Genomic DNA, 13,412 nt, shown 5'->3' on the forward strand with positions numbered 1-13,412 from the left:
ATGATATCGACTCATTTATCTGATTAAAGCAGAGCTTCTGTCACACACTGAATGAACAGCAGGTGGCGCTGTCCATTAGTCGCTCTGTCTTCATTTCTACTTCTCTTTTTCTTTGTCTTACTTGCAGTCTGTACTTGTCTACACGTGTACTCGATGTATTCTGTGTACTCGGTGTACTCTGTCTCTCCATCACGGCCAGCTGTGTTGTGTGGTGTCCCCCTCAGTCACGACTCTGATGGAGAAGCTGTGAGTCAGCGCGCGCGCCTTAAACTACACTGTGAAGGATTCAAACATGAGCATTTTTTCCGTTTGTCTTTTATTTTGATAAGGAAAAAACAAAAACGAATGAATGTCTAAAACAATATTTTCTAAAATAACGTTTGTACACGGAGTGACAGACTAAAATAAAATAGAAGAGACTTGTCTCTTTTATTTTATTTAATTCCAGATGTGTTGATCAGGACGCGTTTCGTGGTCCTCTGGTGACGTAATCCGGTTTAGGCGGTCTCTTAGATTGCCTGCGCAGAATCCCGCCGCCTGTGTGTGTGTGTGTGTGTGTGTGTGTGTGTGTGTGTGTGTGTGTGTGTGTGTGTGTGTGTGTGTCCTTGTCCTTCAGTAGAAATGCAGCTGCACGCGACCTGTCGGTTGTCTGTCCAGGTCGTGACACACTTTTTTTCAGCCCTCAGTGAACTAAGCGTTAACGGCGAGGCTAACAGCAGAATTAACGGTCGGTCCAAACCGATTCCCGCTGTTCTGTTGTGTGTGTGTTCACGCGCGTTTGTGCGTGAGGCCGCACGCGCGCTCTCTCTCCAATCATAGACAGTCTCTGCACATCACCCGCTACAACCACAACACGCGCTCACACGCCGCCATCCTGCGTGAGACACACACCGCCGCTTAGCTAGCTAGCTAACGTTGCTCCTGGCTAGCTTCTGTCGCTGTGTTTGGATTCAGTCATTTTTCGCGTTGTTATGTGTAGACGCGATTATCGTTGAAGTAACGGATTATCTGCGTCCCTCCTCGGCTGACCGGGAGCCGCCATGGAATGCCGTGTTCTGTCCATACAGAGCCATGTCGTCCGGGGATATGTGGGCAACAAGAGCGCCTCTTTCCCATTACAGGTAAATACAATCCACATGAACCCATTATCGGACAGCCAGCGACGAGACACGACCCCGTCTGACACGCTTGCTTCCCCTTTGCCCACCAAATCTGACCGCCACCGTCCCTCAACATGAAGCCGACGGATGGAAATACGGGTTTTTGTGACGGTTCACGGAAACAGCATCGCACAAAGTTCGGTCTTTTCAAGGGAAATCGGTCATCCGCCTAAGCCGTCGCTGAATGAGTTAAACGTGGTCACGGATAGTTGTATTTTCCCTGCTGTGCGTGTAAAAGGCCGTGAACGATGGTGTTCAGGGGGTCGCCTCGACGACACAATCCCCCTTTTTCACCCCGTCCAGGAGCAGAAACATGGGCGAGCTGACGGCGGCTGCTGTTTCCTCGTTGTCCTTGTCTTTTTAATTGGACGGTGTCTTACAGTTAGGCTGTAAGTGAAGGAGGAACAGCGTGTTTTTCTGTTTCCTGTCCATCGCGAGAAGTCGTACGTGTGTTTGATGCACTCAGTAGAAATACCTGAATGTGGACGAGTCTGTTGGCCAGAAGTGGCGTGGTGTCTGATCATGGACCTCATGTTAATCAGATGAGCCCTGCCTGCATGAGTGCTGACAGTGATGCTAACTGTGACATGGAGAAAGAAGCATTTGACTGACAGGTGAACCTGAGGCCTCACTTACCTGTCAGTGACACTTTACACCTTCCATAAGATACGTAGTGATGATGTCACGGGGCAGAGAGACATTTGTACCCAGAAGAAGTCAACCAGTTAACCAGCCAGCACAGTGTGGCTGCATCAGGTCTCCATACAGCGTCAGACAGACGGGCAGGTGGACGGGCAGGTGTGATGGTCGTGATGTGTGAGAGCATCCACACATTAAGCCTCCTGCAGTGTGTAATACAGGGTGAACAAATAATCAGTGGAATGACGGCAGGTGTGTGTGTGTGTGTGTGTGTGTGTGTGTGTGTGTGTGTGTGTGTGTGTGTGTGTGTGTGTGTGTGTGTGTGTGTGTGTTACAAAGGTTAAAAGCTCTCTAAATGGCCTGGACAGTTCAGTGGAAGAGAATATAATAATGTATTGATTATTGATTGATTCGAGGCGGGCGCTTCGTTTAACGACCAATGGCTGTCTTGTCATTTGCTTTTGCAGAATCCTAAAGTCACCTTTAGTTGTGGTCCCATCGATCATGTGAGCATCGCGTCGGGACCACGAACCTTTGGAAACTTCCTCAGTAGTGAGAGCAGTATGAGTATCAGGGCCTGTTGAAGGCTGGATGTCCCGCAGAGAGGACGCACATTCATCAGTGACTCAGAGCTCTTAATCTGAACTCTGTTAAATCAGTGATTCATTTGGAATGTCAAGCCGTCACCTGCGTCAGGTGTCCCATTACACTATACATTACAGAGATATAATGGGCCCCCGCCATCCAATCAGAATCAAGAACTCTCAGCGGCCGCAGTCTGCCAGCACAGTTTTTCCACAGACCTGGTTTAGCCCGCTCTGATCAGGTCCAGGCCGAGCCGGGCCACTCTATGGTGGCTTAGATGGTCTCCTCAATCCAAGTGAACCATCATGATGGACTGTGCTGATGGGCTGGCCGGCGTAAGACACAAACATAGTTTTAAATGACTGCGTAGCTTCTACGTAAGTAAGCTGAATGTTACCACAGCAAGCACGGATTCCTTCCAGTGTTAATGGTTAATCTCAATAACCCTGAAACTGACCGACGGCGAGGTGTTCACCACAGCAGCCAATGGAACGGAAGAAAACAGGTGATGAGTTTTCGTGTTAACTGGTAACTTTAACCTCTTTGGACACGATCGTTTGTGCGACTGACCCCTTATCGGAGGGTCACCCACAGAGAGTGGAGGGTGGCAGGCGTCAGTCAGCTGACCACACACTGGATTTCAGAGCTCCGCTCAGCTGGTCTGCAGCAGCCTGATAATAGGGACCAGTGACTGTGGTGTTACCTGTAGTAGCAGTAAGAACGCTCTTACCTGAAGGCTCAGTCGGCTGACTGCTTTACAAAGAACTCCACTACCAGAATAAAGACAAAAACAGCAAATGCATTCAAGACGAGCCATTGGTTTGATATTATATGAAGGGACACAGAGGTTATTGGCTCTTCCCAGCTGTGCCAGTTTTACGCACCTGATGTTGACAGTGCGATGATAACAGCGATTGCTTCGGCTCTATAATTGCCATGATGACGATGACGATGACGATGATGATGATGATGATGATGATGATGATGATGATGATGATGATGATGGTGATTGTTTCATATTTTCCACCAGCGGCGGTGTGGCAGTCCGTCGAGACGTTGAGGCCGGGACAGACCTACAGTCCACGTCCCATCGTCCTGAAAGACGCTCACTTGTTGTGAGAAGTGCTGGTGTATTTTAGCCGGTGGCGCCTCAGGGTGTGTTCGCTGGTTATCCTAATGGCTGCTGGGCTTTGATGCGTGTCACCAGAATTCAGTGCAGCCATTAAAGTTCTACTACGGCTGATTAAGGCCTGTTTGAACCAGGCTAATGTTAAAATAATGTTTACCAGGGCAGCTGCCTAAAGCTCGTACTAGACGCTGAGGTTAACCAGGACATTGTACGAAGCCTCCAGCTTAACCCGAGCAGCTCAGTCAGTCGACATCAGTTTGACTGTTGGATGCGCCTTTTTAAAGACACCAGTATCCAGGATTTCCTTCACGTGTGCGTTAATACCAACACGCATGTTTGTGTGTTGAGTGTTAGTTTCAATAACACTTCACTGATCTTTGGAGGAAAATCAGGTGTTTATAGATTGTGGCAACATTTATTATTACTGTTCCACATGGTCCCTTACAAATAAACCCCGTAAAATAAAGATCGACAGTGATTCTGTTGCTAACTTGACAGTCGTGTCGAGTGTAAGAAGAAAGAGAGCAGTTTTACAGTCATGATGCTGCAGCCCGTGTTTGCTGGTGCCAGTAATTATCAAGAGCATCTGTAAACGAGCTAAATATTAAGATCACATGAATGTTTGATTATGCACACGCTATCTGTGAGACAGCCTTTTAGTCATGCGAGTTATGCTGCCTTGATTCAAGGCCTTAAATAGTCCTTCATTGAGCTATATGAACTATTATGAGTCATCCACATGTTGTGATTTCTTTGTGCACCTGTCCCCAGGTGAGAACTTGAACCAGTCATGCAGAAAGTCTCTCTGTTGCTTTCACCTTCAAATTATTACAGAGATGAAATATTGACTATTGGTAATTTGCATTGAAAGGACTTTTAAATAGTTGAATCTACGGAGACAAAATGTTCAGGCGCCACATTTTCACCTGCTGAGATGTTAAGAGGAATAACGACCGTGGAAATGTAGGCGTGACGTCAGTTCCAGTCCAGAGGTGTCTCAGAGGACAGTGTTAGAAGTGTGTTTGGCTGCTGAGTCTGTGAATGTGGACGTGAAGGACAAGGAAAAAGACACTATTTTTAATTTTATTGTTATTTTCTTTATTTTGAACTAATAAACAGAAAATCCAGAGTCAGTGAAGGAGCAGCTCTCAGTTAGAACCATGATTCAGAGAGGGGAGATGATGATGATGATGATGATGATGATGATGATGATGATGATGATGTTGTCAGGGAACGTGCAGGGCATCCCTCTCTCTGTGCTGACAGGACAGAGAATCTCACGCCTGTCAGCAGGCAAGAGACGGTGATCTGAGGGAGCAGGGCTGTGATTGGCTGCGGCTGGATTCCTCCTGGTGACATCACTGAAGATGGAGACAGGCTGCCTCAGAGCTGGACTGGATAGGCTGAGCTTTCACATAGAAGCACAGCGTCAGGCGTGCAGGCGACAGACGTGTAGACGTGCAGGCGCGCAGGTGTCAGGCGCGCAGGCGTCAGGCGCGCAGGCGTCAGGCGTGCAGGCGTCAGGCGCGCAGGCGTCAGGCGCGCAGGCGTCAGGCGTGTAGGCGTCAGGCGCGCAGGCGTCAGGCGCGCAGGCGTCAGGCGTGCAGGCGTCAGGCGCGCAGGCGTGCAGGCGCGCAGGCGTCAGGCGCGCAGGCGTCAGGCGCGCAGGCGTCAGGCGCGCAGGCGTCAGGTGTGTAGGCGTCAGGCGCGCAGGCGCGCAGGCGTCAGGTGTGTAGGCATCAGGCGTGCAGGCGACAGACGTGCAGGCGCGCAGGCGTCAGGCGACAGACGACAGAGAAATATAAGTCTGGACTAACATGTCAATAAAACCAGAATCAGTCATCAATAGTCAAACTGTGTTGACTGACAGCAGTTTCCTGAAGAGTCTCTGAGTTCATGTGCTCATCTCCTTCATCCTTCATGTGTTCACAAAGTGGTGAACTCGCTCCATCCTCTATGATCAACTGAGCCTTTCTAGGACGCCCCTTTCACACCCAATCATGATCCCCTCACCTGTTACCTGTTATCAGCCTGTTTACCTGTGGAATGATCAAACAGGTGTTTTTGGAGCGTTCCACATCTTTCAGTCTGTGAAACGTGTCGCCGTGTCAGATTCACAATAAGAGATATTTACAGAAATCACTGAGGCTGACGAGGAAAAGCATGAAATATATTGACTCTGAGTTCAGTTTATGTCGAGAAGGATTAACAAATGATCATATTTTGCTTAATTTATATAGTCCCCCAGCTTTTTTGGAATTGGGCTGTAAATGCAAACGTGAAGAATCTAGAAAACCTGACGTTAACAGAAAAGACGTGTCCGTGTCCAGCAGAAGACTGGAGACAGCCCTCAGCTCAGCCGTGACGCAGTAAACAGCATGTGTGTCGACTCAGGTGATGGTCCTGTGCTGCGACACATGCTGATGACAGAGACGCTTCGTGGGCCAGTGGAAGACGCCTTCCTCATTTGGGATGGAGCACACGTGTCACAAAAGGCTGAGTGTTTGCCTCCTGTCGGTCCTCTTTGCAGTCCCTGACCATGCGTTCTGCTCAGCATCAGTGTATCTGTGTCGCTGACTTCAGGCTTATGAATAGAGCCAGAAAGGATGTGACCTAAATAACATATTCTTAGCCCATCAGGTTGACATCAGCAGTCACTTTGTGTCCTGCTCCGCCAAAGGAACACGTTGTAATAGACAGCTTGTTCCTGTGTTAAAGGCTCTTCTGACACACTCAAACACGCTTTTATTCACAGCAAACACAAACAAACACTTAATAGGATTTGGGTCTACGTGACTTCATGTATCCAGATAAAAACGAACGTTTTCCTCTGCGTTTGTGTCTCATTCACATGCAAACAGAATCCAAACCCTCAAATCTCTTCTGACTTGATCCTTAAGTCAATATAAAGTAAAGACGTAGCCGCATGATCTACAGGATCAGCTGACGATCAGTCGTACTCAGTCAGCTGGTGAAGTTTTGAGGCTGTGGAGGCTGGAGCTCATACTGTTGAACTGAACAGAGTGTGTTTCTAATATTTCAGTACATCTGTGAGCAGAATGCATGATGGTGTTCAGCAGGGCCTTGAAATGCTGGCTATGAACTGAGCGTCTCCAGTTTGACCTCCATAAAAATCTTTAAAAGGTTGGATTTACTGCAGAGTTGGTGGATTAGATTTCTATCAGCCACAGGGTCAAATGCAGTACAAATGCAGTATTTCACCTTTCAGAATACACGTTACACTTCAGGAAGCGACAAGCCCCCCCCCCACCTCAAAGTTAGAGTCAATTGAAAAGAACAAAGAACTCATTCACTGCTGCTGCTTCCTGCTTCCGTCCAATTAAATGAATCCTTCAGATAACAGCTGCCTGTGCTCGTCTGTGGTCACGTGTCCGTCCGTCCGTCCGTCCGTGGTAATGAGAAAAAGAAAGTTCAGGTCTGTGCAGGTTTTCAGCTGAAGTCAGACTGTTGTTTTCATCTCCTCACACATCACAGCCAACGTGTAGATTTAAAGCAGCTGATCAGTATTTTCACATCATCAGTGGATCATATCGCCATGTGTGCTGTGACAGGTGCAGTTTTATTGTATTCCAGCTGTTTTCAGCTAAAATGCTCTGAAAGCGTCATGAACTGTCAAACTGCAGACATACCTGAAAGCTACCAACCAGCTGGTGAACATAGCAGACCTGTCAACGTGCCCGTCTGTCCTGGGATTTTCACATATTTTGCCTGTCTCTCCTACTGTCCTAAATATTTTTCCAGAAAGGTCCTGTGTTTTTAACCTTTCTTCTTCTTAAAAAAAAAAGTTACCTGTAAGCTCGATGGGAGGCTTAACTGCCTTTTTGATGTGTTCCCCTCCAGTCCAGCAGACGGCAGTATGCAGAACATTAGCTGTAACATGACAAGAGGTCATTCACTCAAACAGCACCCACCAATCAGAGCAAAGATGAGCACGTTAGGGATGTTTACCTGCCAAAAGCTGTGCAGGTGGAGGAGGCTGACTCGTGCTTGGTGCTTTCTGTAAAACGTGGCTCACAGGTTTCAGTGTGTGACGCAGAGGCGACGTGAGCCGGCGTGAGCGATCTGCTGCCCCGGCGCTGCAGAAACATGCTCCACCAATGACTGCATCCATACCGTCTCTGGTGACTGTAGCCTCTCAGACGTACTGTGAATGTACTGTGTGATGGGTACGTGTACTGCAATACTACACAAGTAAACTGGTCCATGTTTTCATTTCTGGGCAGCAGAACTGTCCACTGTCAGCCAGGTATCTGACCGTGACCTGAACCAGTTCAGCCAATCCAAAGCAAGTGTTAGCCCAGTGCTGATGTTAGGATTCACCGTGTGTCCCCTCGTCTAAATGTAAGGGGTCTGTGGACATTGGTCAGGGTGGTGGGACGGTCTTATTTTCATACTGAGGTGTGGACAGGTGAGAAACATGGTGAGGCGTTGGATTTCCCAGAGCTGGCAGGAGGGTGAACACCAGTCAGGATCAGTGTCAGCCATGTTAGCCTGCACACGCAGTGGGGTGCGAACGGGTTTGCAGTAATTTAAAGGCCATCGGACGTCATGTGGTGTGATCCCAGCTTGTTTCTGATTGGCCAAAAAACACTTATTGTAGGTTTGTTTTTTGTAAATTACAGCCAGTCCAGCTTGAATCGCAGTATGACTGCTGCTGCACAGTTTGCATACTGCGAGTACAGGAGTGTGGTGTACTTGTACTACGATACTGAAAGTACAGTTGAGCCTGAAATCCTCCTCTCTGTCTCCTCTCTGTCTCCTCTCTGTCTCCTCTCTGTCTCCTCTTTCCAGGTTTTAGGATTTGAGGTGGACTCCATCAACTCTGTCCAGTTCTCCAACCACACAGGTAAGACAGATGAAATGGCATTTTTCTTAGAGTGCGTGCGTGCGTGCGTGCGTGCGTGCGTGCGTGCGTGCGTGCGTGCGTGCGTGCTTGCGTGCGTGCGGGTGGGTATGAGTCAGTCCGTGGTGTCGTGACGAGGTGTTAGTCAGCGTTAGAGAGACAGTGGTCGTCGAGGCACTGGCCCTGTTGAGGCTGACGAGTCCACAGCTGATTGAGTCCAGTGTTTTTTGGGGGTTTTTTTTGGGGGGGGGGGGTCATTGACTTCTCAGGCTGACACCAGAGCAGCGTTCAAACACAGACGCAGCTGTGGGGGCTGAACTCCATTCACATTGTAAACGGGCTCTCTTGTGTCTTCGAGGTGGGTTCACTGAAAACAGAGACATGAAGGCAGCGACAGCACAGGACAGGCGATGTGGACATTTATACCAAGGACAGGGTCTCATTAGGGACTTGCTTTCTATCACTGCTGACAAAATGTTGTGTTTCTTTGCATCCTGCAATTTCCCCTTCACGACTGCCTCTCACAGAAGGATCTTCTGCTCGTGTTAATTATTGATTATCGTGAAAACAGAAAGTGCAGCGTGATGATTGGCTGCTTTACACAGAGATATGTTGACATCATCGGTCTAGATGGACGATCGATGCATGATTGATACAGCTGGTGTTCAATTGCTTGATGAAGTATGTGTGTCGACCTGCACTTTTTAACACATACAAAGCTTAAAAATGGTTCAACAAAAGGGTAAAAATCGAAGATTGAAACAGCCCAATGAGAGGCAAAGCAGACAACAAAAAGAGCAAACCTCAAAGCCCAGAATGGAGATTTAGAAAAGGCTTGTCTATAAAAATGTGTTTTTAAGGTCACTCCTAAGGTCACTGAGATGCTGCTTTGCCTTCACGGCACCTTCAAGCCAAATGATGACGTATGTGAGCGCTCAGTAAACTGGCTCTTCAAAGAACCTGTTTCAGCGTTTTGGGGTCTTAAATGATCTTTACTGAGGTCATTAAAAAGTCTTAAAAAGCACTGCATTTGACTCTGAAGGCCTTGCCAAGGCCAAACGTGCTCACTTCCTGTGTTTTAACGCTGATCACAGTGTCGGATGATCGCACTCGCCACAGAAATGCTGACTGGCCAGAGGGGCTTCTGCGTCATCCCTTGGTGTCACATTTACTTCAATATTTTGATCTAATTTCCGGCCCCCTGAATGAGTAGTGTGACAGGCGGTCTCAGCTCATGTTATTCATGCTAACAGAGCACAGCTGCTGCTTGTTGTTTCACTGAGGACGGCAGCACGTGATCGGCACATGGTGAGTTTCTCTCTCTGCGAGGAGTCGCTCTGAGGTCACCGACAGAAAGACCAATAAAGGCGTAGAGCGCCATGTTTGATACTTCGTTGAACTGAAAGCGGCCGATCGTTTGCAGAGACAGTAGTCGTCGTTTCCATCAGCAGAATAATCGTTTCAGGTGTTCCATCATCTCAAACACACGAGTTAAAATGTCAGCGGCTGCTCTGTTTGGGAAGTCAGTCAGCTGTGGCGTGTCAACATTTCTTTGTTGTTGTTTGTTGTCGTCGTCACAGTGTTGGGTGGCACAGAGCGGGTGGCCTCGACCCCCTCATGTAATCCCAACCTTCTGCACTGTGTTTAAGTCCTGGTTTCCTGGTTCAAGCCAGGAAAGGTCAGCAAGCTGCTTCACATCTGGATTGAAACAAGCCAGTTTAGATGCTGGTTTTGTCATTTCATTGTTGAGATGGATGACTTTGAGCCTGAGATGTGGAAGTCCTGTGCAGTGATGCTGCAGACCAGGGCAAAGCTTCAGTGTAGGTGTGCTGTTCAGTAAGTGTCGCTCGCTCTTTGGGCAGGTGTGGGACTCGTGTAGCTCCATCAGGTGGAGAGACCAATAAAATGAGTAATTGACATTTGAGCTGTGTGGAGGAGTTGTGGCCTGAATTGAGTGAAACAGTGATGACATAAGAGGTTTTCCTGGACCAGGTCTCTCTGCAGAGGTCATCGCTCCACTGAAAACTCAATAATGACTTTTTATTTCTTTTATTATTTGGCACTGATGCTTACAGAGACCGTTCATTCAGGATGATCCAGAGACTCGATGAGTTCTTTGGAAACTATCGCTATCTGTGGAAAACAGCAAAACTGGGTTAAAGTGAGGTTTTGTTAAAATAATTCAAGGCCTTGCTTTGATTGGAGCATCCAGGAAGTTCAGTTTGAGTCCAGATCCACGGATTTGACGACTCATCAGGTGCCAAACACTGCACAGCATTTTCTAACATTAGCTAGACAAAAGGTGGTCCATATTCCATGTGTTCGTCGACCCCCCTACAGCCCCATTGACATGAATTACGTGTGTTTGCTCTTGTCCGTCTGATCACGACCTGGACCAGAGTCCTGTGAGTCCCGGCTGACTCTCAGACCATGAGATGAAGATAAAGCAAGTGTTTCATGCTCTCTGTGAATATCACCCCACGTACAGAGCACACAGGGATGCAGCTGAGGACGAAGGCAGTCACAGGAAACGTCTTCCTCAGTGGGAAACGTCCTCACCTCCACGGTGTAGTGGTATTTGTCTCAGTGGCCTGAGCAGAAAAATGCAGAGACTCCTTTCATCACATCTTGTATATTGAAACCCAACATCTGCACTTTCTTCAAAGAGAGTGTGTGATTTGGTGTGACACGTTGAAGAGGACGTGCGCATCTGAGAGGGGGGGCTGGTGATGGGGGGGTACACCGTACATAGAGGGAGAGAGAGACAGCAGATGATGGAGGGAGAGATGGAGGGGGTGGGGCAGAGCGACAGGACGCAGCAGTAAACAGCAGCAGGCGTTGTGAATTGCGACAGCAGCGAATGATGACGTCAGAAGCAGCTCTTATCTCACACACACACACACACACACACACACACACACACACCACTCTGACTGCTCATCTCTCTTTCTTAGCCCCTTTGGCTTTCTCCCGGCTTGTTGCTTAGCAACCAGAACCCCCCACCACGTGACCTGGCTGTGACTCACCTGGAGCTGCGACATCATCGGCCTGCAGCAAACATGTCATACGCAGACAGATGCTTACTTTGGCGTTCGTGTCACACACACACACACACACACGCACACACACACACGAACGCATGCCCAGATACACAAAGACACACAAGCGCAGTACAGTCCTGCACACACACTGTGGGTGTGTTTGTAAAGTAGAGGGTCTGTGTCCTCGTCCTCCCCCAGCCTCCCATCTGTCCCTGCCTGACCAGATACTGTGGCTGCACTGAGACCTGTGTATGTGTATGTGTGTGTGTGTGTGTGTGTGTGTGTGTGTGTGTGTGTGTGTGTGTGTGTGTGTGTGTGTGTGTGTGTGTGTGTGTGTGTGTGTGTTTTGAGTGGAAGTGGAAGTTTCCTGTGCTCTGAGGCTCTTTGGTGCATGATGTTTGACTGAAGTCCACACGTCTCAGAGTCCCTCAGACTAACGGGACAATCTGTCCAGAGATCAGAGACGCTGACTGGACGTTTTCTGTAGCGCTTCACCGAACGTGGAGCAGCAGGATGTGAGCTCACACTCAGGTCTTTACTGTAAAACAGCAGTACAGCAGCGTAGAAATACTTTGAGCTCAGTCAGTGAATCAGCCGGCATCTTATTTCATGTGTTCATGTGTTTTTAAGTGTCTCACTGCAAATGTTTGCTCTCACACAGAAGGTCATCAGGGTCATGTAAAGGTCACTGTGGTGGTCGACTTTACATGTGTGTCAGTGTCTCTGTGGGCTGTTAATGAGCGAGTGAGTGAGTGAGCGAGTGAGTGAGCGAGCGAGTGACTGAGTGAGTGAGCGAGCGAGTGTGTGAGCGAGCAAGTGAGCGAGCGAGTGACTGAGTGAGCGAGCGAGTGAGTGAGTGAGTGAGCGAGTGAGTGAGCGAGCGAGTGACTGAGTGACTGAGTGAGTGAGTGAGTGAGTGTGTGTGTGAGTGAGTGAGTGAATGAGTGAGCGAGTGACTGAGTGACTGAGTGAGTGAGTGAGTGAGTGAGTGAGCGAGCGAGTGAGCGAGCGAGTGTGTGAGCGAGCGAGTGAGTGAGCGAGCGAGTGAGTGAGCGAGCGAGCATGTGAGCGAGTGAGTGAGCGAGTGAGTGAGCGAGTGACTGAGTGAGCGAGCGAGTGTGAGAGCGAGCGAGCGAGTGTGTGAGCGAGCGAGTGACTGAGTGAGCGAGCGAGTGTGTGAGCGAGCGAGCGAGTGAGCGAGCGAGTGTGTGAGCGAGTGAGTGAGTGAGCGAGCGAGCGACTGAGTGAGCGAGCGAGTGAGTGAGCGAGTGTGTGAGCGAGCGAGTGAGTGTGTGAGCGAGTGAGTGAGCGAGTGTGTGAGCGAGCGAGTGAGTGTGTGAGCGAGCGAGCGACTGAGTGAGCGAGCGAGCGACTGAGTGAGCGAGCGAGCGAGTGAGTGTGTGAGCGAGCGAGTGACTGAGTGAGCGAGCGAGTGTGTGAGCGAGTGAGTGAGTGTGCGAGCGAGTGAGCGAGCGAGCGAGCGAGTGAGTGTGTGAGCGAGCGAGTGACTGAGTGAGCGAGTGAGTGTGTGAGCGAGCGAGTGACTGAGTGAGCGAGCGAGTGTGTGAGCGAGTGAGTGAGTGAGCGAGCGAGCGAGTGAGTGAGTGAGCGAGCGAGTGTGTGAGCGAGTGAGTGAGTGTGCGAGCGAGTGAGTGTGCGAGCGAGTGTGTGAGCGAGTGTGTGAGCGAGCGAGTGTGAGAGCGAGCGAGTGTGTGAGCGAGTGAGTGAGTGAGTGAGCGAGCGAGTGTGTGAGCGAGTGTGTGAGCGAGCGAGCGAGTGAGTGTGTGAGCGAGTGAGTGAGCGACTGAGTGAGTGAGCGAGCGAGTGTGTGAGCGAGCGAGTGTGAGCGAGTGAGCGAGCGAGTGAGTGTGTGAGCGAGTGAGTGAGCGACTGAGTGAGCGAGCGAGCGAGTGTGTGAGCGAGTGAGTGAGCGAGTGAGTTTGCGAGCGACTGAGTGAGTGAGCGAGCGAGTCCGTGAGTGTGTGTGTGTGTGT

At 49.4% G+C, this 13,412-nt stretch overlaps 1 protein-coding gene across 1 annotated transcript in view; it reads left to right on the plus strand.

Moving 5' to 3' along the window:
- Nucleotides 1-511: 511 nt before the first annotated feature.
- The window catches only part of LOC139341451 (pyridoxal kinase-like), a 25,094-nt gene continuing 12,193 nt past the window's right edge, over nucleotides 512-13,412 (plus strand). Inside the window, exons 1-2 of the mRNA XM_070977997.1 lie at nucleotides 512-1,121; nucleotides 8,326-8,380. Of these exons, the coding sequence (XP_070834098.1) occupies nucleotides 1,041-1,121; nucleotides 8,326-8,380 (136 nt within the window). The 5' untranslated portion in view covers nucleotides 512-1,040. The remainder of the gene's footprint in view (nucleotides 1,122-8,325; nucleotides 8,381-13,412) is intronic.

This window comes from Chaetodon trifascialis, chromosome 13, assembly GCF_039877785.1.
Source record: "Chaetodon trifascialis isolate fChaTrf1 chromosome 13, fChaTrf1.hap1, whole genome shotgun sequence".
NCBI lineage: Eukaryota > Metazoa > Chordata > Actinopteri > Chaetodontiformes > Chaetodontidae > Chaetodon > Chaetodon trifascialis.